The 26,175-nt window shown below is 41.3% G+C and overlaps 2 protein-coding genes across 6 annotated transcripts in view; both read left to right on the plus strand.

The window, feature by feature from the left end:
• Nucleotides 1-10,879, plus strand: part of trip12 (thyroid hormone receptor interactor 12) — a 33,078-nt gene extending 22,199 nt beyond the window's left edge. For 4 of the 5 annotated variants that reach the window (XM_023962037.1, XM_023962042.1, XM_023962040.1 and 1 more), the window contains exons 25-42: nucleotides 14-205; nucleotides 654-805; nucleotides 887-1,044; nucleotides 2,193-2,266; nucleotides 2,401-2,600; nucleotides 3,199-3,326; nucleotides 3,517-3,668; nucleotides 3,771-3,913; nucleotides 4,015-4,171; nucleotides 4,260-4,358; nucleotides 4,917-5,031; nucleotides 5,137-5,291; nucleotides 5,374-5,538; nucleotides 6,221-6,385; nucleotides 6,548-6,661; nucleotides 6,738-6,832; nucleotides 7,737-7,840; nucleotides 9,379-9,575. In XM_023962037.1, the coding sequence (XP_023817805.1) occupies nucleotides 14-205; nucleotides 654-805; nucleotides 887-1,044; nucleotides 2,193-2,266; nucleotides 2,401-2,600; nucleotides 3,199-3,326; nucleotides 3,517-3,668; nucleotides 3,771-3,913; nucleotides 4,015-4,171; nucleotides 4,260-4,358; nucleotides 4,917-5,031; nucleotides 5,137-5,291; nucleotides 5,374-5,538; nucleotides 6,221-6,385; nucleotides 6,548-6,661; nucleotides 6,738-6,832; nucleotides 7,737-7,840; nucleotides 9,379-9,575 (2,565 nt within the window). Of the gene's footprint in view, nucleotides 1-13; nucleotides 206-653; nucleotides 806-886; nucleotides 1,045-2,192; nucleotides 2,267-2,400; nucleotides 2,601-3,198; nucleotides 3,327-3,516; nucleotides 3,669-3,770; nucleotides 3,914-4,014; nucleotides 4,172-4,259; nucleotides 4,359-4,916; nucleotides 5,032-5,136; nucleotides 5,292-5,373; nucleotides 5,539-6,220; nucleotides 6,386-6,547; nucleotides 6,662-6,737; nucleotides 6,833-7,736; nucleotides 7,841-9,378 lie in introns of all 5 variants that reach the window. The other variant, XM_023962041.1, reaches the window with a different exon arrangement.
• A 5,355-nt stretch (nucleotides 10,880-16,234) lies between these two features.
• The window catches only part of dner (delta/notch like EGF repeat containing), a 49,711-nt gene continuing 39,770 nt past the window's right edge, over nucleotides 16,235-26,175 (plus strand). The window contains exon 1 of the mRNA XM_023961667.1: nucleotides 16,235-16,738. Within this exon, the coding sequence (XP_023817435.1) occupies nucleotides 16,460-16,738 (279 nt within the window). The 5' untranslated portion in view covers nucleotides 16,235-16,459. The remainder of the gene's footprint in view (nucleotides 16,739-26,175) is intronic.

Here is a 26,175-nt window from a genome sequence, read left to right on the forward strand (position 1 = left end):
GTTTGTTCCCCAGGTGGACGGTGGTTTGGAGTGCCTAGCTGAGATCTCCAGCATTGTGTCCGAGTCGGACGTGTCTTCTTTTGAGATTCAGCACAGCGGGCTGGTGAAGCAGCTCCTGGTCTATCTTTCCTCAAACACAGACCGAGACTTGCTGAGTCGTGACATCAGGCTCAAGCGGTTCCTCCACGTGTTTGCCGGCTGTCCAGTGAGTAAAACAAACCAGCGTACAGGGGTCCCTCATTCTCTTATCTTATCTTATCTTATTCATTGCAGGAGTTGCGGTCTAAGAATAAATCCGCCAAAGATGAAATTTGCAAAGTAGCAAACTTTTTTTTTTACAATATAGATGTTTTAAAGCTGTAAAACTCCTCATTGCACACTTTTCTCAGACAGACCCGAACATTTTCAGACTTTTATCTCTGGTTTAAACTCTCAAAGTTCTAACCTTTTGTGTAAAAAGAAGTCCAGAATTTATGTAAATATGGCAAAATTCTGTACCTATAAGAGACCGCACAATGAGAATGCAGAGCACAATCAGCTGTTAAAAAAAAACCCAACTGTCACTGTATTAAATATATTATAAATTCACTGTACTCTGTTGGTCATCTGCTCTTGTATTCGCCACATCCCATCTGTTTGTTTGTTGTTTGAAGGCTCCTGGAATAGAACCTGTAGGTCAACTGAACCCGACCGAGACCGCGCCCTTCCTGGGACTGGTGTACAAGATGAACAGCTGTCTGAGCCAGATGGAGCAGTTCCCAGTGAAGGTCCACGACTTCCCCAGTGGTAACGGCAACGGCAGCAGGTCTGTCTCCACAGAAGCCTTCAGTCTCACCATTCAAAGACTCTTGAATCCTCACGGAAAAGTTTCCTCTCGATTCTTCAGGGGTTCCCAAGCACTGAAGTTCTTCAACACGCATCAGCTCAAGTGTCAGCTGCAGAGACACCCGGATTGCACTAATGTCAAGCAGTGGAAGGGCGGCCCTGTGAAGATCGATCCCCTGGCTCTGGTGCAGGCCATTGAGAGATATCTAGTGGTCAGAGGTGAGGAGCTTGTTGCAAAGTGAGACTGCAAAGCCGGACTTATTTTAAGTTTTCTTTTTTTTTTTTTTTTTAATAAGTCATTGTTTTAAGAATCTGTTGCAGATCCAGAAAAGCAAATGTTGCCTTGAAAGTTGAAGTGATGATGTTAAGATGACATATTTTGGTTTGTGAAGCCTTTGACGGACATTGTAGTTCAGTGCGACTCAACTCGAATGTTGTAGGTGCCAGTGCTTTAACTGATGCTTGTTTTTTTTCTTGCCTCTGATGGGATCAGACAAATCCTCAGATGTGGGAGTTCCAACATCTCTGCAACACAGAAGTTCTGCACACTCTGGAAATTCAGACGCAATTATCATTTTTTTCATTGAAAATGTATTTCCTGAAACTTATCAGCAAACAGGAAAATGCTGAGTTAATTTGTTTGTCAGAGACTGACTAATCAAGTCAGAGTGCATCTCTCAGCAAAAAAAAAGTAGGCTGTAGGCTTTGTGTATTCGGTTCTTTCTTCTCCTGGAACACTGTAAAAGTGTCACTGAGTTTTGTCATGGCTGATGCTGCACTTGTGATGCGCGTTCAGCACGCTCTGGAACTCGCTTTTAGCATACGGTGTTCACACTGGACTGTCGCTGCCCGAAACAACCGCATGTACCTACAGTTGGAAGAGGTTTGGTGTGAAATGTCCAAGCAGTGTAAATATTGCTTTTACTTTTCCAGCTCTATTCCTAAATAGGTAAAAGACTTCCAGCCGCTTACAAACCACAATCATTAATTCATCCTCCATGATCAATTTTCTAATAGTTGGCACTTCCGTGTTTTGAAAAGGACGCCATCCATACCTCACTACCAAGTCCAAGTCCCTGATTGGTCAAAGTTCAACTGGTTTAATTGTTGGCACGTGCTCAATCGCCCAAAAACATACTTAAGAACTTGCGTAGTGCCATGTGAATACCGGATTTTTAAACACAGAAGCCCAAAATACCCGTGCATTTACATAGACTTTTCATTGGTTTTTGAGCTCAGTATGAACGCAGCATCAGAGTGAATCAGCAGCAGATCTATTCCCTCCAAAAACATTCAAATGTTATTTGGTAAAAGCTCAAAAATGAACGTGGCCAATTTTGACTGTTGGATTTTTTTTTTTCCAACAGGTTATGGTCGAATCAGGGAAGAGGATGAAGACAGTGATGACGACGGTTCAGATGATGAAATTGACGAGTCACTGGTATGTCACAGCTTTGTGGGGTTCTTGTGTTTTTCTCTTGTTTTTTGTTGAACCTGTACTTTGTTTTAGTTTTATTTTATTTTTTAAACCTTTTTAAGTGTTCAATGCCACTTCTTCTGTTTTTGATTGTAAAGGCGGCGCAGTTCCTGAATTCGGGCAGCGTCCGACACCGGTTACAGTTCTACATTGGTGACCACTTGCTACCGTACAACATGACTGTGTACCAGGCTGTACGTCAGTACAGTCTCCAGGCGGAAGAAGAAAGGGAGTCCACAGACGACGAGGCCAACCCTCTGGGCCGTGCTGGAATCTGGACCAAAACACACACGATATGGTACATTAATGGATTTTAATAAAAAAAGTACTTTTTTTTTTTATCACTGTCTAAAATGGTCTGTTGTAATTTCTGAATAAACTCCCAATAAATTCATGTGTCTAAGAATACAAACTAAAGGGTATTTTTAGACACTGTCAGCTTTTTTCCATGCACTTTCCTGTAACTTTTAGGTTTTAGTTTAAATAGTCTTGTTGCTTGTTCCAGCTGACCTGCAGCAGATGAAAACTGGTCAACAGTGTAGCCCGCTGCAGGTATCGAACAGTCAGAATGAGACTCGGACATGTGTGACTCATACTGGCCAGTTTGAGTCAAATTACCCTTTAATGCCAGAGTTTTGCTGCTCAGTGGTTGATGCTTTTTTTGAATTATAGTAACTCCTTAACCCTTTGCACATTAACATAATTCTGATGGATGCTGAAAGTCTCCGTTGGTACGAAACACTCTTAAAATTATTTTTTGATTTAATCGAAAAACTTTTACAGGTTTCTTTTCGGCTGACGGTGCTCTGAGGCTAAAATAAAATCCTGTGGCTAGGTTTTCCCCTTGAACTGTGTTTGGTGGAGCTCAGAAAAGACACGTTCTGTCCTGTTTGCAGGTATAAGCCTGTGAGAGAAGACGAGGATGGAGGGAAAGATGCTGTGGGTGGAAAGAGGGGCAGAGCTCAGACGGCCCCCACCAAAACCTCCCCCCGAAATGCCAAGAAGCAGGATGAGCTGTGGCACGGTGCGTCTTTCAAACCCAGAGAAATTACTGAAATTACTTCTTTGTTTTTTAATTTGAAACCTAACTGTAGTCGGTAAATAGTCCAGACTTTCTGGATCTCCTGGTATTTCAACGGTTAATCTGGTTTAGTGCCACTCTTCTCTTAAAATGCGTTCAGGTGGTTCCACTGACGGGTTTATCTCATCTGCAGATGGCGTCTGTCCCACCGTCATCAATCCTTTAGACACATACCTCAGTTCAGAGCCACCGGAAACCATAACCTTTGACGACCCCTCTCTGGATGTCATCCTGCTTCTGAGGGTTCTTCACGCCATCAGTAGATACTGGTTCTACCTGCATGAGGTCCATGTCTTTACCACAACTGAAAAAGAGTTCAAACTTCATCCTTTGTGTTACGAGAATTCCACTCTTTTAAATGTGTTTTTCTCTTTTTCTTTTTTTTAGAGTGCTGCTTGTAAAGAAATTTTAACTACCAATGAGTTCATAAACAGTAAATTGACTGCCAAAGCCAACCGTCAGCTGCAGGACCCGCTGGTAATCATGACGGGGAACATCCCCACCTGGCTCATTGAGCTTGGAAAGAGCTGGTGAGTCTCCTTCTGACCAACTCAAGAACCTCAAGTTTCATTCCCGCTGCTCCAACTGGCAGCAACGTTTAGTCTCAACACTTGTTTCCTTGTCCGCGCAGCCCCTTCTTCTTCCCGTTTGACACCCGGCAGATGTTATTCTACGTCACCGCCTTTGATCGCGACAGAGCCATGCAGCGGCTTCTGGACACAAACCCTGAGATCAACCAGTCAGACTCTCAGGACAGCAGAGTGGCTCCACGCCTTGACAGAAAAAAGGTAAACGGATCCCTGTACTTTTAAATAAGAAACTATTAATCTGCACCAGTCTGTTGGTCACACCAGTCCTTCTTATGTCCTTTTGAAGAGGACGATAAACCGTGAGGAGCTCCTTAAACAGGCAGAGTCTGTCATTCAGGACCTCGGCAGCTCCAGAGCCATGCTGGAGATTCAGTACGAGAATGAGGTACCTTTGTTTTCTGTTGCTTCTACACTGGAACCGATGATGAGACAGTTTCAATTTGATCTGTATTGTGGAACTGGACTGAGTGTGATGTCACCCACAGCACATACCTTACTTCCAGCTCCAACAAAACAAATTCAATTCAGTCGCCATTTTTTTCATAAATTAGACGCCGCTATGTTGGGGTCAGAAGGGATTATTCAGGGTCAGTCTGAGTCATTGTTTCTATGCTAACCAACCAGGAGTGCTCTTGTTGGAAGTCTACTCCCCTACCACTTGAAATCTGGCACATGTTTTGAACTTGCACTAAAGAAAAACATCCTAAAGAAAACAGTATTATCCAGACATGTTTTAAAAAAAGTACCAGAGCAATAATGGTTATTCTGACAAATGAAATGACAAATAGCGGTTTATTTCTCTTTAGAGGTTTATGGGATTTTGGCTTCTTGGAGCCAGTTGGTACTTCCTGTTTGGAACACTGGGGGGAGGATCACTCAGTCCAGTTCTGTCATACAGTCAATAATCTAAACAGAAAAAGCAACATTTGTTTGTTTGTTTTAGGTTGGAACGGGCCTGGGCCCCACCCAGGAGTTCTATGCTCTGGTGTCTCAGGAGCTTCAGAGAGCTGATCTAGGTCTTTGGAGAGGTGAAGAGGTCACTCTGACAAACCCTAAAGGTGCTTCCTTCACTCACAGCCAACATTCACTCTCATTGTCGTTATCTGACATGAAACTTTAGACATGGAGATTCTCCAAGTGACTTTGTTGTCTCTGCTCCACAGGCAATCAGGAGGGTACCAAGTACATGTTCAGCTCCAGAGGATTGTTTGCAGTTCCTTTTGGCAGAACAACCAAACCAGCACACATAGCCAAAATCAAAATGAAGTTTCGCTTCTTAGGAAAGTTGATGGCCAAAGCCATTATGGACTTCAGACTGGTACAAACTTCACTCTGTGCTTGGTTTTAGTTGGTAGATTCCTATCCACAGATGCTCAAACTCTGTTTTCTCTTTGACCCAGCTGGATCTGCCTCTGGGGCTCCCGTTTTATAAGTGGATGCTGCGACACGAGACGTCTGTGAGCTCACACGACCTGGTTAACATCGACCCCGGTGTGGCCAAGTCCATCCAGCATTTGGAGGACATCATTCGGCAGAAGAAGCGGCTGGAGCAGGACCGATCTCAGGTGACGGAATCAACCCAGCTCATTGCATGGGGTCAAGTCAGGAGCCGCTTAAAGGGAAGAAAGAAAAGGATTAAATAATTTGGAAAAAGATTTTAAACAGCTTAAAATGTGAAAGTACACATTGTAAACTTTAATGAAATATAATGTATATTTTAAGCTTTAAAGAAATATTAATAAATAATAAACAAATTATCAGGGTTGGCTAATGGAACATGATTGAGATCAGGCGACGGGTTTTGGTGATGTAATTTCCCCCATTTTTAATGGGTTTAAAGCCCCACCCCCACATAGAATTAGGAACTACTCTAAAAAAGGGAAACTGTAAATTGAGGACTGAAAGCAAAGGAAAAAGAAAAAATTGAAAATGCGAAACAGCAGCGGTTTATTTGGTAACAGTTTATAATTTTTTCATTTCAATTTTGCAGTTTTCTTTTTCAATATTTCTTTAAAGTTTAAAGTATATTTGTTTTAAACTTATTGTTTCATTTGTCAAATTCTCTATATTTCCTTACAGTTTACAATGTGTACTTTTGAGTTTAAAGCACATCTCAAATGTCTTTGTTTTTAATATTAACAACATCTATTTTTTAATCACCTGAACCTGATCCTGATTTAAGCCCGTGTCTTGGCCTCACTTCCGGAGCGGTTGGATTCCTTATGTGGTTCTCGTTTCTCTCATCAGACTAGAGAAACCTTACAGCAAGCTCTGGAAAGCCTGAACATGAACGGCTGCTCTGTGGAGGACCTGGGCTTGGACTTCACTCTTCCCGGCTTCCCGAACATCGAGCTGAAAAAGGGGGGCAAAGATGTGGCGGTCACAATCTACAACCTGGAGGAGTACCTCAGGGTTAGTTGTTCTGCTTTTGAGTTAAAACTGTTGGACCTTTTCATGTCTTCAAGTGGATTCAAGCCCAGATGTCCTGACTCTTCTTGTGAACGTCACCTGGATTCCTGAAAGCCTTCACCATATTCTTTAGCAGGTTTTGAATGTTGCTGCTTTGTCTTGTAGTTGGTGGTTTACTGGACTTTAAATGAAGGAGTGTCGAGACAGTTTGAGTCCTTTCGGGAAGGATTCGAGTCGGTCTTTCCTTTGCATCACCTGCAGTATTTCTACCCAGAGGAGGTACGTGTTTGTCTTTGGTTTGGTTTTGGCTTTTCTCCATTCTCCGTCACTCACCCTGTATCGTGCTTCGCTGCAGCTCGACCAGTTGCTGTGTGGCAGCAAATCAGAGACATGGGATGTGAAGACGCTGATGGAGTGTTGCAGACCGGATCATGGATACACGCATGATAGGTGAGCAGCATCACCGCTTCACTCATTCCAACATTCTTCAGTAAACGGTACCGACACTCAATGGCCAGTTGATACCGGTACTGATTTATATAATACTACCAGTACCACGTCAAAACACAGGTTTTTGTTCCTTTTCGTTTTACTGTTCAATTCTAACCCATCTTTTTCCAGCGATTGTGAAAGTTTGGCAAGATTCTTAATCAGCAGCCTGATAAGAGTTGCGTGTACAATGCTCTTGACTGTCAAAGAATGAAATCAAGCATGAAGGCACATTCAAGCGCTCTCCTTCACCTTGTCATGCCGCTTCATCACACAGAAGTGTTTAAGGGAAAAAACAATTTTTTTTTTTTTTTTTTTTCCATTTTTAAAACGGCGCTTTGAGCACCTGAATAGTTTCAAATGTACCAGTTCGGCATAAAATCCAAACAGTGAAGTGGTCCCTTGCTGCACCAGGGGCTTTATCGGCGCTCTTGCAGATTTGTTTTTTTTGTTTTGTTTATTTTAATAGTGCATTGTGTTGGCTGGCTGTGGACCTGTCAATCAATCTCCTCCATGCCGTCTCCTGTAGGGAGTGTGTTCAGTTTACTAAATCCACATAAATCTGCAATCATCATCAGATCTGTAATGCTGGACTTATTGTTCTATGAAGGTTTGAACTTTGAAAGTGTAAACAAGAGAGAAAAGTGTGAAACTGTTTGTCTGAGAAAAGTGTGTCGTGTGTGTAGTGAGGAGTCTTCCAGCCTTAAGTAATCTGCAATCCTTATTTGTGGATTTCAGCTACGGCTGGTTATTTTTTAAATGCAACTCCCGGATAAACGAGAGACCACTGTGAAAGTGTGATGTTTGTTTTCCATGGTTGAAAAGGGTCATTTCTGACAATCCATCGACTCTTGTCGTTTTGTAGTCGTGCCATTCGGTTCCTGTTTGAGGTGTTGAGCAGCTTCGACGCGGAGCAGCAGAGACTCTTCCTGCAGTTTGTCACAGGAAGCCCCAGACTGCCTGTTGGAGGTGATTATTTCTATTTAAGTGTATTTAAATCTGTAATGCTTGAACATGGAAGCCTTTGGTCCAGTGTTGAGGTTCTTAGAATTACCGCAGCTCTTCAACCTTTTATGCACTTCACGTGATTCTAGTGTGTTCTGAAGCGGAGAAAAGCGGCTTTGTGCTGAAATGCAACACTTAACAATATTGAACTGTAGATGCAGTCAACTTAAATCAGCACAGAGATAAGCGGCTCTGCGACGATACGTCACTAACGTAAAGGCCCGTACACACCGGGACGAATTTGGCGCGTGATTTTCGCCGACGTTTAACGCCTCATGACTAAACAGAGGGCACCAATGTGAGTGTGCACACCGACGCGAAAAACGCCACGCGTCAAAGCGTCACTTTTTAAAAACCGCCTCGGGTTCGTTTTTTTGGTTTGACGAGCCGCGTCAAAAACTATACGACCAATGAGAATGGCGCTTTTGCACACGTGTCTGGGGCTTCTGAAGTTACAGAAAAACACAACTTGGGGGCGCTAAAACACAAAACTGCCTTGCTGAGCACATATACCAGCGAAGAAGATAGACGCCAAGTAGCGTCTACACTGTCGCAAAGAAATAATGACGGACTTTCTAAAATATCCCCGAAAAACGCTCATGATACATTTTCAGCTCTTGTACCAGTCGATAAAACTTCCCATGTTCTTCTCTTCTCGTAACTATGGGATGTACCCAAAATCGGCGTCTTTTGCGGCGTCTTTCATCATTCAACAGAACAATAATTTCTTCATCGCTGGAACTGGAGCTACTGGTGCTTGAAATATTCATGTTTTCTTTGTTTGATTCTGACAAGCGCGTAAATACTTGCTCTCTTCTTCTGAGTGAAAAGCGACTTTAAGAAGCATAAAGTTGCGCAGCGCCACCTTGTGTACAGGAGTATTTCTGTTTACATTAAGCGCCATCTAATGTCAGGGAATGAAATTGCATGTTCGCTCGGCTCATCGTCAGCGAAAATCGCCTGGGTGTGAACACAAAAAACATGTTGAAAAACGCTGGCAAATAACGGCTGGCGAATATTCCTCCCGGTGTGTACGGGCCTTAAGGTGTTTATCGATGTAACTAGTATAAATGCATCCTGACTATACTAACTTAAAGTGTTACAGCTATTATTGTTATATTGGGCTATATAAATAAATGGAATAGCATATCGACTTAATGTTAGTAAAATGTAGTATATCGACTCTACTAAAGTCTTATATATGGACTTTTTTAACATAAAATGTTGCATATTGATGTAAAGTGATACATATTGACTTAACATGAAGTGTTTCATATCACCTTTACTAAGTCCAAGTGTTTCATATCGGGGCACAGCTGCTTTGCTGGACGTCAGAATCTGTCGGAGTTGCGTTTGCTGCTTAAACAGTTGCTTACGATAGTTCAAACTGTGCATGTTGTGTTGTTGTTGGTTGTGACAGTGCCAGTGTTAAGGGGGTAAAACCTCCCCCAGGTTTGCTCTCTAAGCCCTGCTCACCCCACGGGTTCTCTGTTCTCCTCCAGGTTTCCGCAGCCTGAATCCCCCTCTGACCATCGTGAGAAAGACGTTCGAGTCGACGGAGAACCCGGACGACTTCCTCCCCTCAGTCATGACCTGTGTAAACTACCTAAAGCTGCCTGACTACTCCAGCATTGAGATCATGCGAGAGAAACTGTTGATTGCAGCTCGCGAGGGCCAGCAGTCCTTCCACCTTTCCTGATCTCCTCACATCTCACATTCAGATGCCTTCAGCAGCAACTGATTAAATCATAACTTCCCTAGTTTCTTTCTTCTTTTTTTTTAATTTTTATTTTGTTTTTTGTAATCCAATACATTGAGGCTAAGTGTACAGCCTTCTTGTTAGAGAAAGCAGCTTGCAGAGAGGTTAAGACTTCAAATATATATTTGCTGCCCCGTCTCATAAAAAACAGGAGGAAAGGTGTTTCACAACTCAGAACCGAAAATATAAAAATAAAAAAACAAGAGTAAAAACTTATCAGTAGTTCTGTTTAAAAAGATGAAAACATCTGGGTGACGTTTTAAACTGCATTGCTATGTGATATTTAAAAAAAAAAAGGGATGTCTCCTCTCTAGAGGTTTGGACAACCTGTCTGGTGTCTGAGGGGAGTGCGGGTGGGGAGGGGGTCCACAGGGCAAGCTAGGTTTACTTTAGCTCCAAAGATCATTTGTACAGACAAAATTTGCAGACTTTGCTCATTCTTTACATTTGATAGAATAGCTCTTTGTTTTCGTGTCTCTGCCCCACCTCGGTTTGTCACTCTGCATTTTCTTCTGTACTATATTGCTCCCAGTTTGTTTGTTTGTTTGTGCGTTTGGGTTCGGCTTCCTCCCCCCTCGTGTGTCTTTGCTTCCAGTTGTGACAACGTGAGCTGCGTCTGGCTGAATGCGGGTAGTGATGAGCTCTTCAATGTTTTTTTTTTTTTATTTCCTCCCATACCCAAGTTGAGATTGTGTTCTGGCCTCCTTTGATAGAGAGCTTCAGCTCTAATGAAGACTTGTATCCAGTGTGTTGATCAGGTAAATTTTGTTTTTGCTCTTATTTTCATAGAGTTGGCGTCTTTCTGTTTTGCCCTACTGGACTAGACCAAGCTCTGAGCAACCCTCAACACAAAATGTAGCTGGGCACACAATTTGGCTGGTCTCATTTTATTGTTTCAAGGCCAGATAGCATTTCAAGTTCATTTATAAAATAAAGTATATATGCAGTTTCACATCCTGTTTCAGGTGGGGATGTCTGCTTTACCCTTTTTTAATTTTCTATATAGTCTTTATTTCTTGCTGTAGTTGATTTTTTTTTTTTCTTCAGTTCTTTTGTTTTTCTGTTTTTGCACTGCTGGCTTGGAACAAACCGTGGTGTGCACCTGCAGTCTGTGTCCAGGGGATGGCGCCACTGTTTGCTCTCCTGGCCCAATCGTTCATGTGCTGGTTTCTAAGATCTGCAATAATTTACTGCATCAGGTTAATGTTTTTACCTGAACATAAATAAAGTAACTGTTTGACTCATGTCTGTTGCTTTTATTTCTCCGTTGTCTTCTGAGAGTTTGTTAACCTGCTACAAACTCATTTCTCATGGCTGCTTGCAATCTGGGCAGAATTAAGTTGGTTGTCATGGAGATGCTTACGACCTGGAATGTAACATGGGCACAGTGTTGCCTCTGTTGACCGTTTGTCCACTGCTGCGTCTGAAAGTCTGAGAAGCCCCTGGCTGCAGTCTGCAGACCGAGGTGCACCTCAACGTGGGCGGAGTTAAACCTGTTGAGGCACGCCCACTGAACGGGATTTGTCATCACAGTAAAGGTTGGCATTCAAAAATATTAAGCCTCTCAGCTTCAGATCTGGTTTCTTGAGTCAGTAATGATCTGCTCAGTTCTTGGGTGCAGGTTTGCTTCCAGTCGTATCCACAGCTTATCTGGATTTGCCTGTGAGAACTGTGATGAACTTCTCCTGCGTTTGTACTTTTCAAACGCGGTCATCTCCAGGGTTTATTGAAAACTTGAATGACCTACTGCCTACAGGGGTGAACTTGCCATTAGGCAAAGGTAGGCGATTGCCTGGGGCCCCCAGCAGTCCAGGGCCCCGAGCTGAATGGTTAATAAAAGTATCTAAAATAAATTTTATGTCCATATTTTAACTCTGTCATGAAAACAATCACTGAACTGGCATGAGACTGATCATGTAAAAGTGTTGGGGCAGGAAAACAACTGAGCTTTTTTATGATCTGAATATAAAACAATATTTGTTTTATGAATGCATATATACGTTTTGAGGAGGATTTTTACTTGTATGTGTTTGGGGGGTAAATCCTTTTTGGAGTCATCTCAGGTGATTTTTGATTTGGTGTCCTAATATTTTACTCTTGGAAAATTTGATATTCGCATAACAGGTTTTAAAAATCAAACTCCTCTTTCACAAGGACATTTGTTTTTATTTTACCTCACCCAAAGTCATGGAAAGTAACAATACGAGAACAATCTCCACTTTAGTTCATGATAATAAGTTCAACTATACAGCTTATTTGGAGTTCAATATTAATTGTTTTTTTTATTTTTCCTAATATCCAAACATCAATGATTGTTAGTAAGATTCAATAGGAGTCCATTGTGTCATGTTTTTCTTTGACTACAAAAATGGTGGATGTAAAATCATTAAAAATGTGTTAAAGTTGGACTTTCAATCAAATCAGAAGGTAATGATAATTAATGGATGATTTATGACTGCTAATGAATCACTCATTCATATTTTGGTTGTTTTTGGTCTTTAGACGACTTTCAGACTGGAAAACCACGACTCGATCTGGCAGAGATTAAATGATGATTCAAAGCTTGATTTCTTTTTAAAAAGTGGTCAAATGAAGCACAGAGATATGAGGGGCTGTAAACAGAGGAAAGGAGAAAGCAAGCATTTGTTGTCAAACTTCCAAAATTTGCTAGAAGACAGATAACAGGATGGAAAAAAAAACTTTAAAGGAAAGAGAAAAAAAAGAGTAAAGAATGAGAAAAGTGATAGAAAAGAGGGGAAAGGCAAAGGGAAGCGAAGAAAATGGTAACTTTGATGCCGCTCCTCACTGTTCTGTTCCTTCGTTTTAGTATTTTTCTTTGTGCTCTTTAGTAAAACCTGACAAATTAAAGAAAAGACAGACAATTGTCATTTGTTCCTTCTAGGAAGTGAGGGATTAACAAATTAGTGCATTTTATAAAAGTAATGTTTATGATATAAAAAACATTTCTTTAACATTTAAATGTTTTTGAATTCTTATCAAAAAATTTGGATTCTTGAGAATGATGTCTAAAAGTGGACCAGTAAGGACGCTATTTGACATTTTCTTGTCTAGTGAGAAATATGAGAAATATATTTATATGAGATGAGAGCCGTTTCATGCGTTTTGTTCAGTCTGTTCCTGTAGCCATAAATAAAAAGGGCTGTGTGGTTTTTTTTCTTTAAAAAAAACTCCCAAAAAACCTCTTAAAGCAGAAGTGTACATATTCTAAAATTAAAATAACTAATCTTTTCCTGAATTAAACACTTTAAAGTACATGGCGAGGCTCAATTTCATCGTCTCAGGATACACTTCAGAATCCGGTAGGTGGCAAAATTGCACGTGGAAACTTATAAAATGGGAAGAAAAACACAGCAACTGCAGTGACGACGAAGAATTGCATACAGCGGGGCAGAGCGCAACGCGTTTAACCCCGCCCAGGTTGAGCCACGCCTCAGGGGTAGTGGGAGAATCTGGCAGAAGCAGAAAGCTGTGGTGTAACAGGAGAGGAGAAGGGGGTCCTCAGACCTGGTGGTCTGGACTCAAAGTTTCTTTGCCCCAACAGATGCTTCAGATGCAGAAACTAGGTCTGTTAGAACCAGGAGGACTGACTGATGTCTGAAACCTCACAAACATTACAACTCTGGCCTCAACATGATTTTTTGTTTTTAAACCACATAATTGTATTTTTGTAAGAAGCCTTCATAGGTTCAAACCCTGTTGGTGTTTAGAGAAGCCAGTTACTTGCATGTTTTACTGGTTCTACCTCCTATTAGTGAAATAACTTTTATATTTACATTTTGTAAATTATTTGTATTGTTTGTTGCATAAATCATGAGCAAATGGTTTCTGTTTTGTGTCTTTTTGTTTGCTCTCCAGCATTTCTCTAAATGTCTCTGTAGATTGAGAGAACATTTCTTTGAACACTTACACAGGTGCCGTACACGATTCACAAAAGTGCAGAGTTCTGTGAAGAACGAGTGTCTTTGAGCTTTTCCCAAGATGCATTTCATCCTCTGGATCATTCTGAGACTGTTGACTTTGAAGTTTAAGATTCTTCTTTAATGTTTTCTGTCTGTTGGCATCCACTTTGAGGTTTTCATCTTCATCATAAAAAGTCTAAGTTTAAACCAGCCGCAAACATTTGACAGAATGAAGATTCAATCAGATAAAGTTGCCAACCTGCTGAAAATGTTTCTGACCTGAGGAAACTTGCATAGAAGGGAGAATAAGGGTGAATTAGGCAGGTTTAGCACAGCAGGTGTTAAAAATGAACACACAATAACTCTGGATTTACATAAGGCTGATGTTATTCACATGTGTTTATGGGCGACCAGCACAAAAAGTGATAGGAGGCAAAAAGAACAAAATAAAGAACTGTTCTCCTTCGTGAATGTCATGTCACAACCGTCCGTCCCCCGAGTTTTATACCTTCACATAAATGCTCAGACGTCAATCTGGAGTTTAAGTTGTTCTGTTTGTCAGAAATATTCTTGTGTTAAAATGTTTCACCAGAGGTTTTTGCTCAGAGCTTCACAGACGCCTAAATTTCTTTCTTTTTGTGTATCAATAATGGGTTTGTTGGTTACATTTTGTAACCGTCTTTAAGTTTTATTGTGATGAGGGGATCTTATTAAAAAAATAAAATAAACTTGTTTTTAACCACTCCTGACATGACACTAAATTAGGAGGCCTTATGTATTTGATCAATCCTCCAACATGCAGACATGTCGGCAGACTGAGTAAAGTGATTAAATCTATCGTCGGAACGGTTTATAAGTTTATGTTCTAAATCAGTTGAAAAATTTGCCCATGCAGGTCGTTGTTTTCCCCTCCAGTTTATTAAAATGTTTCATGTGAACTTAAAAAAAACAAATACAATGACATTCTTTCTAAACGGTCATTGACAGTTTTTAAAGAAATATAAAATCAGAGCATGTTTGATACATTTAAGAAAAAGAAAACAAACTGTTTATTCATGTTTAAAAGTTCAGTTGTAACAATAAATAAAGGTGAACACGGTAAAGTTTATTAGTTTTTCTTTTGTCTAAGTAACCTTGACAAAAATGTTTTATTTCTGTTTGTTTGATTGAATTGATTCATTTTAGTTCAATGGGTCTGTTGGACACTTAACCTTAATGCTGTTCCTTGCATTTTGTTCTTACTTGTATTTAAATTTAACTTCAAGTTTTTCCAAATTAAATTAGAATTATTAGAAGCAGTTCTTTCTTTTCTAAAGATAACTTGGACCCAACACTGGAATCTCTGACTTTAATTCCTTTGCTCTCCAACACAAACTTGAAAAATAAAAATAAACCGTTTTCCTGCTTTCATCAAGACTATTTGCAAACTGTTAGAACAGATGTTTGTGTTGTGCTTCATAACAGTTAACAGCAGCGCAGTAAGAGATACGATCACATTGATGCAATGCATCATGGGAAATGAAAGGCAGGAAGATGCTGAGAGATTTGGTGCATTTATTTTGCAGATCTCCACAAAGCTGTCGGCAAACTTCTAAGCATGAAACCTGGGCCTTTTGTGATGAACACAGAGCTGATATTCAGGTGATGATAAATGTATTTAGATCAGTAAAAATGAATAATTTCATGCGGCACACTGGTGTACCAGTGGTACACTGGTTAAAATGAGCGCAGATGTCTGTTTGTTTGTGTCTGCCCTAAAGCAACAGATGTGATTAAGCTTTTGTGTTCATTTCTGACAAACTTATTCTCCAACTATGCTAAAACAGTGAATAATATGCATTGCCCTAATTTGAAAATACATAAATATAATATGTTAGAACTAAGTCAGAGTTTGCTTGGTTACAGTCCAGTATGATCCACAACTGATTCAAATCTGATTTGATAAATAAAATACTTCAATAAACAGGATAAATAGAAAGGGTTAAAACGTTTGAAAAGGGAGTGGGTGGAAGAAAATTCTTATTAATTACAACTCCCAATTCTTACAATATTTCATACATAAATTTTATTTAATGCTGAACCTCTAATAATTATTAAAATAATCACAAAAAAAATACACAGAAAAGAAGATCGAGGTACCAAATGATCATAAAGTCATAACTGTTCCTACATTGTCCCAGTAGGATTCTCATTTTCTAATTAAAAATTTCTATTTTTTTTAACTGTGTCATATTTGTATTCATTTTTATACTTCCCTTTATGTTATTCTACAACCTCACCCCATGCAGAGAATATTCTCCTTCCCTTTTCTTACACAGTTTTTGATGTTCTGCATTATTTGCATTGCTATATTTTATTCGTAACTTTTAGTCATTTTGGTTCGTAGAATAAAATAAAGGTAACAAAAGTTTGGAACGTGTCATCTTCCCAGAGGTCCAGCTGTCCTTCATCATCCTCCTCATCATCAGATCCACCTGTCCCACCGCCCAAACTGTAGTGGAGGTTATGATGATGAGACTCCAAATGAGGCTGCAGCAGAGCTCCAGCCTGCACGGCCAGTGTTAGAAGGCAGGAGAGGCAGAGGAGCATTTGTGAAGGTGATGGTGGGGAGGGGATTGTGTGTGTGTGTCGTCAGCAATCATCGTCATTGTGACTCGAAGCCCGGCAAGAGCCAATAGCCCTCCTCTGTTCCTCCTGCATCTCTACCTTCTCTCCCTCAGCTCCCTCTCCATCAGCCAGTTATTCTCCTGCGCACAGCTGAAGCTCAGCATCCAAACAGCCGCCTCCTCCTCCTCCTCGTCTCCACCTCCCTCTCACTTACACCTCTCAGTTGCTTCTGAGTCCTTCCAGCACCAACAGCAGCTCTGAGGAAAGAGGAGAAAGTCACGGAAAAAGCCGATCAGGATGTATCAGAGGAGGCGTGCGTCCTCGCTGCTTCTCTGCTGTTTCCTGCTCCTTGGCAGCTTCAGCCAAGCCGTCCCCTCGTATTTCCAGCTGGCACCGGACACCCCGGCTCCGGCGGAGCCCACTCCGACCCGGGCCACACCTCTCCCGGACCCCTGCGAAGGCCGACCCTGCCTTAACGGAGGACTCTGCCTGGCTCTCCCCTCTGCCGGCAGACCAGAGGAGAACTGGGAGTACATGTGCACCTGCAGCCAGGGCTTCACAGGACGCAACTGTGAGGTAGGGACACATGCAGCTTCACCCTGACCCTCCTGTCCTGCACAGGACTGATGGTCTACAACCTCTGAGGGTCATGCTCTGATTGAAGCCAAAACACAAAGTCTATCATTTTGTTGACTCATATTTGAGGCAAACTGAATGTCCTGGGAAAGGAACTTTACTGGTTTGAGATTTTAGTTCACTTTGTCATGTTTTTTTTTTTTTGGGTTCCCTTTAATCTTCACTCGCTAATACAATAATTTGTTAAAACACCTGCATCGTAAATGCTTTGATGTGTGCTGTACATTAGAGTGGATTCTTCTGTTTGCAAATGCTTTTTTAATGAGCGCATGCATGTGCTGTCCCTGAGACGGGGAGTCAGTGCTGCGTTGCTGTGGCAACAGGAAAGAACAGCAGTGGCAGCAAAGATGCAGAAAGAAAGCCGTGTGACTGTGAGCACATGCAGGTACATTCACGCACTGGTATGAATGAGAAACTTAGACTGCTTTCAGACCCACAAACTCAAAGAAATTCCGACTCACAGGGACACGTGTCATGTGCATGAAGGCATGCATGGATGGACAAACCTGTTAGCAGCATTTGATTACATCAGAAGGGCTAAAATAGTCATAAATATCTTCAAGCTGCTCTGTTAGCATGTAGACTTTGACCTTACTTCTCTCTAAAAGCCCAAAGTATCAGTTCTGATTGATTTGAAGTATCCATTAAAGTGTGTCTAAACCTTAAATATTCACCTGACACATTAAAGATGCTTAAAAACCACAAGCTTAAATTTAGTACCACCTTCAATTTTGTCTGGGATGTTTTGCTGTCAAGGACACAGGATGCTCTTGTGCCTCTTTCTGCTCGTCATTGATCTCCTCAGATCAGCTGTGCTGTTGGGGGCCAAGCGTCAGTGACGCCGGGGGGCTCTGAGTCACGCCTGGGGTGTAAGAGAGCGTCTTACCGCAACGCCGAGGGTGAATGAGTCCATCGCTGCGTCAGTGAGGGAGAGCAAGGTGAAACTGGACAGAGCCCCCCCCAACAGGTGGTAGCCTGCCTCCTCTGCTTCCATCAGCGGGTTTGGATAAAAACTCCTGGTTTCTGGGCATGTGCATGCATGCACGCACATGTGCATTTCTGCAAGAGGAGGGCAGATATTTCGGGTGTTCAGTCGGAGGAGCTGCTGTGGTCTCCTGGCTGTCCTGGTTTCTTAGAATAGAAAGGAGCTGCAGTTTGTTTTTTCTCTGCAGAGTGCTTTGCTGCTCCAAACACCACAGAGGAGCTTTGCTGCTCCAAACACCACCTGACCTGAGCTGATTCCTATCATGGAACATGCTAAAAAGCTTTGGGTTTGATTCCTTCTCTTTTCCTTCACTTCTTTCTAAAACACTTAAGCAAACCGTGGGTTCTGCGCCGGGCTCCATCCAGCAGCGAGCGACAAAAATATTGATTTTTGGTTAGCACTGCTTCTTCCTTATGGATGTTGCTTCTCCATGGCAACTGGAGCAACAGTCATCTGAGGTTTGGGGAACAACCTGACAGGCTTATGGAGGAGTTGGCTTGCAGCCGCTGCTCTCTGTATGTGTCACAGCGCAGATGGTCAGAGTGGGAAAATCCAAGAAAAAAAAAAGCTGCGTTTAGTTTTTCATGTTTCTCTTGTCTGTTTTCTGCTGCGCTGTCCATGCTTTGGTTTAATGCCGCACATACCTTAACAGCAGACCCCACAGAGAGAAATAAGCCACTGCTTAAACCGGCTGCTGTTTAATAACTCCCGACTGAAGGCCGGCCTCTCAGCTGATTCACTGCCACATGTCTTTATTAGCCCCCCTTGCTCTTTCCCTTCTTAATTATTAAAAGATTTGTTGTACCTCTGAGGGATGTGCTCACTTTCTGCACAAAAAAGTGGGGTCGTTTTAAGACCCACTCCAATGAAAATGGTGGTTTTTGTGTTTTCAATATGTTCTTGTGGCATTTTCATAGAGGCCATGGAAAATGAAGCTTAAATTGCATTTTTGAGTATTTCTTTATTCAAATTGTTGTGAATTAGGAGCAGAAGATAAAACACAGTAGGAAAAGGATTGTAAGTGTGACGTAGAAGCTACTACAGCGGGCCACAAGTTCCCTGCTCGGCCACATTGTGATGTGGACCCATGAATGTCTTTGTTTTCCTCGTCTGAGCTCGCATCTGACTAAAAAATGTGCAGCTGGTAAGCTCCAATATTGCTTTCCATTTTTGTTGTACTGCTAATGATAGGTTGGGGGTGTGAGGGACCGTAAGTTAGCGAAAGAGAGTGTAAACAGAAGGATGATGCAACTCAGAGGCAAATTTCTGATGAACTACTGCCGCTCTGCAGAAACAACATCCCAAAAAATGACACAGTTTTTATAAAAAACAGCATATTCATCTTGCTGTTCTGTAGAGAAGAGTTGATGGATCAAAGAGGAGGATTTGAAACTCAGCTGAGAAACATGCTCAATATTACTCGTCATCTGCTGCATCTTCTCTACATTGTCAGTTCTTTTGTTCCACAGTTGAATGAACACCCTTTGAGGATCAGGGTGTTGCTTTTTCTTCCATGCCCCCCTCCCTCTTCTTCATCTGCCTTTCACACTCTTGTTGATGAACAGATTTAAAAAACAATTTGACATTTTCAGGACAATTCCCTCCCAGGATGAGAACAAATATCCAATGAAGTGAAGTACAAGTTAAACTCCTAAATTCAAACGTGTGTTTTTCACATTTTTCTTTAGCTCAAGTTTCAATAAAGTCCCTCTCCAATCATCTTTTGATCTATTTTAAAAGTGTTCCCAGTGGCCTTTTAGGGTGTGTTCAGACTGGACTGTCATGATATGGACACATTTAAAAAAATAGAAAAAAATTGCCAGAGTTCATGTGAACCCCTGTTTTTTTAAATATAAAATTTCATAAAAAAAAAAATCATAATCTATAATTGGAAAATTACGTGGTGTGTCCGATGTTGGGATGTCAGTGCCACATTTAGGGATACATTTGGACTTGTTGGGTCACATGGTTTGGGAGCTGTTGAAAAGAAATAGCCAGAAATCATATGCGAACCTTTGGAATTTTAATACAAGAATTCCTATAAAATATTCAGCATATATGATTGCAAAATAAATTGGTGAAGTTACATGGTCTTTATTCATTGTACGTGGGAGTCATGGGTCATATAGTCATATATTTTAACGGAGGGGAGTGGGAAGGGTGAAGGGTGGATTGGGTTTTTACTGTAATATTGTGTGTTTTCTGTTTTTAATGTTAAAGTGCTTCGAGTTGCGCAATGCATGAAAAGCGCTATTTTATAAATAAAGTCTGATTTGATTTGATTTTCTCTTCTGCTCCTAAATACCGCAAGAATATGTTAAATACATCATTTTCATTACAGTGGGTCTTTAAACAGATTTGAAAACCTGACAAACCTGAAGAACTTTAACCAAATGATGCATCTCCTCTGCAGCAGATGAAGAATGAAGCAGATGCTATTCAGACCTAAAATAACTTCCATTTGACAGCTTTTTTTTATTTATTTATTGCTGTCATTTTAATGTTTCGGTTGCAGGCGGGAATGTTGGTGAGATGTTAAGAAATTGGTGCAGTGAAAAGTCTTTCATCTCAATTATGTTTCTTGAAGGAAACAAAAAAGGTGAGGAAGATGATGTGAAAAGACTGTTTGCTTTTCCAGCATTGCTGGATGTGACTTCGGTCTTCAAGTCTGGAAGCAGCTTCAGAGAAAAATGTTCTGTTCTGACAGGACTGTGAAAACAAAGATGAGTCCTGGAGCTCCTTGTGCGTGTGTGTGTGTGCGTGTGCATGGCGGTCAGCTCTTGTCTCCGAGGACCATCCACTCTTCTGCCGAAACTACATCCAATTAAGCAGAGCTCAGAGCTCAGAGCTCATCACCAGCCGCTGCTCTCTTTGATATCTGCAGCTCGTTAGTCAGAGAGGAACAGAAAGCCACGAGGAAAACAGCCACATTTAAAAAAATATACACACGCTTGTGTGTAACAGTGAGGCTCTGGTTTCCAGGTTTTTCCTCCTTCTGTTGGTCAGTTTTTAGCGCATTGCTTTGAAACATTAACTGAAGACACTCGAAGGGGCAAAGTGACCGTTGATACTGATTTAACCCCCATAAAAACTCACTAATCATTTCCTCTGTACAAACACATAAAGTCTTGTGAAACATATTTTTATTGGTTGTTATCATTTTGCATCACCAAAGCAAACATTTTTGTGAAGTATTTTCACAAGTGTCATACGAAATAATTTAATTATTTACAAGAAAAAAATGTACTGATCAATTAGTCACTGAAACTATCTTCAATTTCAAATTATTTTGAAAGAGATGGCTGGGTGGATGAAGAGAATAAGAATTTACATTTAGTTAATCGACAACTTTTCAAGATTATTTACAACAAATGAAGTGCATAATTTAGTAATTAAAAACAAGAAATTACAACAAACCAATTTACAAATACTAAAAGTGCTTCATTTAGTAATTTAAAAAGAAGAGTTTTACAATTTTTTTTGTTAAAATGGTTAAAAGAAGAGTAATAATAATACATGTACTTGAAAACGTACAAAAATGGTTATACTTCATGTTTTCTTTATTTTAGTTGAAGCCCTGCATGCTTTTAAGAGTAAATGTGTCAAAGTAAGACACCAAAGCAAATGGAAATTCTATATGATCTGTGTGAAAATAGCTCAATGGAACAGCACAGACTCTGGCATGTTTATGGATTCTGCTGCACACGTTTTGAAGTCAGGAGACGCAGGTGAGGCTGGAGAGGAAGCTCCGCTCTGCTGCAGAAGAAGATGCTCTTTTTCCAGATATCCCTGGAAACAATGGCAGAATTGTGGAAATGCACTTTCAATGGGAGCAGAGCTCCTGACATGAATTTTAATGTCTCCTCCCGTTGCGGACGGTGAAACAGCTGGAAGATGACGCAACCTTTACTTGTTCTAAACGCAGCTCGCAGCCTTTCACGCTTTATTGTTGCTTCTTGGCAGGAAGAGGTGAAATGAGAGACATTTGCATAAAAAAGAGACTTTAAACAGCTGCCATGATAGCAGGGGAGCACGCGCCCTTTGATGAACGCATTAGACCACAGCTTACTAACCTGCTGACAGCTTTGCTTTAGCAGAAATCAACAAAACCGAGCATCTTTGAGCGCAGAGCTTTCATTGCCATTTATGTGGATGTCCTTAGATGTTGTGAGGAGGACCGTTGGTCATTTCCACATCACACATCATCCAGCCTTTGATCTTCAGGAAGTGCACAACAGCTGATGTGCTCCTCAATGGAGACCTGATGTTGGTCAAAGAAGCTTAAGATGTAAAATTTCTGACGTTTTTCCAACATTAATTTATTTTAAAAAAAGGGACATTGCATATTAATGAACATTAAAACAAATGTAATTGAAGCTGCGAGTGACGGGGTATGGCCCACAGGCATTACACACCCACACACTGCCCCCCTCCCCCCATTACCCCCTTTTTATCTGCCTTCACTGACTGAGCAGCTCAGGCCCTTTTCTTCCCCCGTCTGTCTCTGCTGCATTGGTCAGAGCTGCTCATGACCAGGAAATAGAATAATGTTTTTTTAGGTGGCTCCATTGTTTTTTTTATCTCCATAGCAACCATATTACTTTTTGGTCGCCTGGGGGTGACGAACACCTCTATGTAATTTTTTGAAGAATCGGCAAAAGTACATTTTTGGATTTTCTTGGCAGCAGGTTTTTTTAGGCCAACATTCCTAACACGTTCATATTGTATTCTGCATCTCATATTTCATATTGTTTTGTTCAGCTTGAGCCAAGGATTCATGTATTACATTTTCACAATATCCCAGTAAAAAAATGTGAAAGCAGGGGGGGAAAAGCCCACCACGCTAATCTACAACTACAACAACTATTTCCCAGTGGATTCCCAGAGATACTCAAGGAATTAGGAGGCGATAAATCTAAATACCCAGGAGGAGTTTCAATTTGTAGCCAGAACTAAAGGTGTTACTTTTAACCTGGCGGCATGTGAGTGAAATTTCGTGAAGATGGGTAAAAACAACGGGTACTTGGTGCACGCAATATTTTCCGGAGGACGTTTGAGTTTTTGAGCAGGTGGTGGGGGGTCTCTGTGTGTTACATTTTCGCTCAAAGGCACAGTAAGAATGCACATTACAATTACAGAATAGACGATTGTACAGCGACCTTATGAATGCTTCTTCTTGTTGCTACACACTGTTTGTGTCTGTTTGTTTGTTTTTTCCTTTTCCTTTTGAGTACTTATTGCATTTTTTCCCATCACTGCGAAGACAATATGGCCCTTGCAGTCCATGACCCATGTAGGGGGAATTAGATGTCCGTAGTTGCGTCCCAGCAAGTGAGGTCGGGTCAAAGGTGGGTGGTGTGAGCAGCGGTGGCACTTAGGCCCGGGCATCAAAGGCATCAGTGGTGCGAGAGGCGGGCAAAGAGGGCGGGTGGTGCGTAGAGGCAGGCGGCGAGGGCATGTAGCGCCTGCAGGCCATACAACGCCGCTCGTGGATTTTATCATATTTGAATTTTTACAAGTGTAAATATTTTTGTTTTGATTGCTTGAAATAAACCATTTCAAAAACCAAATCTGTAAAATCAGCCCTTCCATCCATCTGTTGGGGTCTGACTCTTCACAGCACATATAAACTAGAAGTGATTTGAAAACCTGCGAGATTTTTTGTGTGAGTTAAACTGAAAGAGAAGAGTGAGACAACAACAGAGCTGCATTCATTTTCCAGGAAAAACTTCCACACAGCAACAATCTAATAAAACTGGTCTAAAGCCATTTTCTTTAGCAAACTCTTTTGCTCTTCAGCATTTTCCTGCATGTCTGCTCACAAACCTGCAGCGGCTCCTCATGAACAGAGCTCTCATCTCTGTGCCAGCAGCTCCTTCATGAGTCCAGCAGGGAAACTTCCCTCTCCCTAATAAGCAGCTTCATATCTCCAGGTGGTTTATTTGAACTGTTCCGTCTATTTTTTTTTTCTTCTTTGCACTTGTTTCTATTTTTATCTGTTACAGAGTGATTTTTTCAAGCTGATTGATGCAACGAATGCCAGAGCTGCTCTCACCAAGATCAGCTTAACCCCATTCTCTGACATGCATGGCATCTGCAGAGCAAAGATGCTTGCAACCACAGCACTTTCTTCACTGTCCTCAACAGAATGAGTGTCTGAAGCAGTGGGGAGGTGTGACAACATGCTGTTTGTATGAACATCCTCTGTCAGCTGCAGACATCTCCAGCTCCACCTACGAACACAAATAGACTCATCATAATCCCACATTAACAGCTGGTCCTGATGTTCATGAAAGAGTAATACTACTAATCTAATCTTATAGCACTAATATAATGCTAAAAATACTTGAAATAATCAAGAGTTTTCATTAGGGGAAGCGTCGATATGATTCTTTCCGTCCGATACCGATAACCAATATTTCCCCTGCAACTGTGGCCGATATTTGCCGATACCGATGCTAAAGTGTCTACAGAATCACAAAGTTTAGACTTCCTTTTTGTTTCTTTATTAGAAATGCACAACTTTTCTTTTACTGGACAATCACATTGTACCTGACATTTTTAACATACGGCAAAGAATCTCATAGAAACAAGTATCTCTCTAAAACTTTCATATAAATACAACTTTAAAGATTTAGACCATTTATAGAATATTGGACATAACTGTAAACCATAAGCTCCCTTTTGCCAGGGGTCTATTATGTATCCCTATCAAAAATAACATTTACCTGAAAACAGCCAATTACTGACCATGACCGTAAACGTAAGCTTCCGGTCGTGGACCTTTTGCGTAGATTTGCGTCATAGTAGTGCGACTACAGCAAAAGCTAAGCTATTGACAACAACAATGAAGGTCATGCAGCAGCTCTTTTTTTTTTTGATTGGCTTTTGGTACTTCTTACATACAAAGCATTTAATGTTAAGAAGATTGTGTGCGGCGTAAAGGAGTACAGCTGAAAACGTTGGCGCTAGTTTGACTCTTTCTATTGTTGTAACGACCTCCTGCCAGTCAACATGTTTCGTCACGTGACAACAGTAGCTCCGCCCTAGCCGGCCCATTCCATTTTTCTATGCACCTACAACCAACAGGGGCCCAGAAATGGTACAGTTAAGTCCTGCTTAATGGGTCCATTTTATAATTGAAATGCTCAAAATTCGGACTGGTCTGGACCGGACCGCACCTTACCGCTCATTAGGAACAAGGCGAAAGTAAGAAGTCAGTCATGTTATGGACAGAATCTTTGCTCTTGTGCCTCAGATCTCGTACGAACTCCTCTTCCCCCTAAATCACAGCATTTGGAAGAAATGATGAACATTAACCCAATCATTCAAATGCAAAATGTGTTTTTGTTTTCAACTTGGAACTCGTTAACATCATGAGCTGCAGATTCCTGTTGGCATCCATGATGGAAGAGATGCTGGGAAGGAAGAAAACAGCTGTCAAACCGCAGCATGCAGTGAGCTCTGGTGAATGCTCTTTTCCTCCAGCTCTGCATTTACAGATCTCAGTTGGATACGTGAGGATGAAAAAGGTCTTTTTCTTTTCAGTGATTGGTTAGCGTTCACGTTTTCCTGGAGATTCTGCTACAGAGCGGAGATGGTGCAGTTCGGCAGACCGGCTTCACTTTTGTGTGGATTCTCTTTTCAGAGCTGTGTGTTGAATGGGGCGATAACTTCTGCAGCTGCATGGATCAGTGCCTGCAGGGAACTCTGGTTGCAAAGGTCTCAGTAAGAAGTCTGGCCTGCCATTGTAGATGCTTTCTAATCACAATAGAAAAAAGGAAAAACATTCATACTTATGCAAGAAAGCCGATGCCACTCTTTTTAAAAAAAATAGATAGTCCTGCTTTCATTTGGGAAGCAGTATATGTCTTTAAATTTCCCAACATTTCCAAATGTCAGCTCTATTCAAAGAACACAAAACCTGGTGCTGTCATTTCCTACCACCCTCTTTTGTCATAATTTGAGCGCGCTTTGCCGGCGTGCTGTCAGCATGACGAGGTGCATCATCGCTGATGTCGTCGCTTCTTCGTCCTCTTCACAGACAAAACCCGCTGGGAGGAGAGTGACTGTGCACGTCCGGCGTGGCCTCCTGCCGTGAAGTCTGGATTTCTGTGTCACGGCCCCATTTTCCCCTACCAGGTTTCCATGACAACAGATCAACTATAAGAGAAACCCAAAAATAAATAAATAATGGATCAACAGGTGGAGATTTTGTCACCCTAAACAGAAGATGTCAGAGAGACTCTGTGTCTAATCGGCTAATTTCTCTGTTTAATCTGAGATGTGGGCGTGTTGTTCAGCATCTTTAGCATCCCTGCTTTCACATCTCCTGCCCTGGAAATGTCGGAGGATCATTCATTCACATTTGAATTGTCATGGGAGTGAGGAC

Source organism: Oryzias latipes, chromosome 13 (assembly GCF_002234675.1).
Source record: "Oryzias latipes chromosome 13, ASM223467v1".
In the NCBI taxonomy this organism is placed as follows: domain Eukaryota; kingdom Metazoa; phylum Chordata; class Actinopteri; order Beloniformes; family Adrianichthyidae; genus Oryzias; species Oryzias latipes.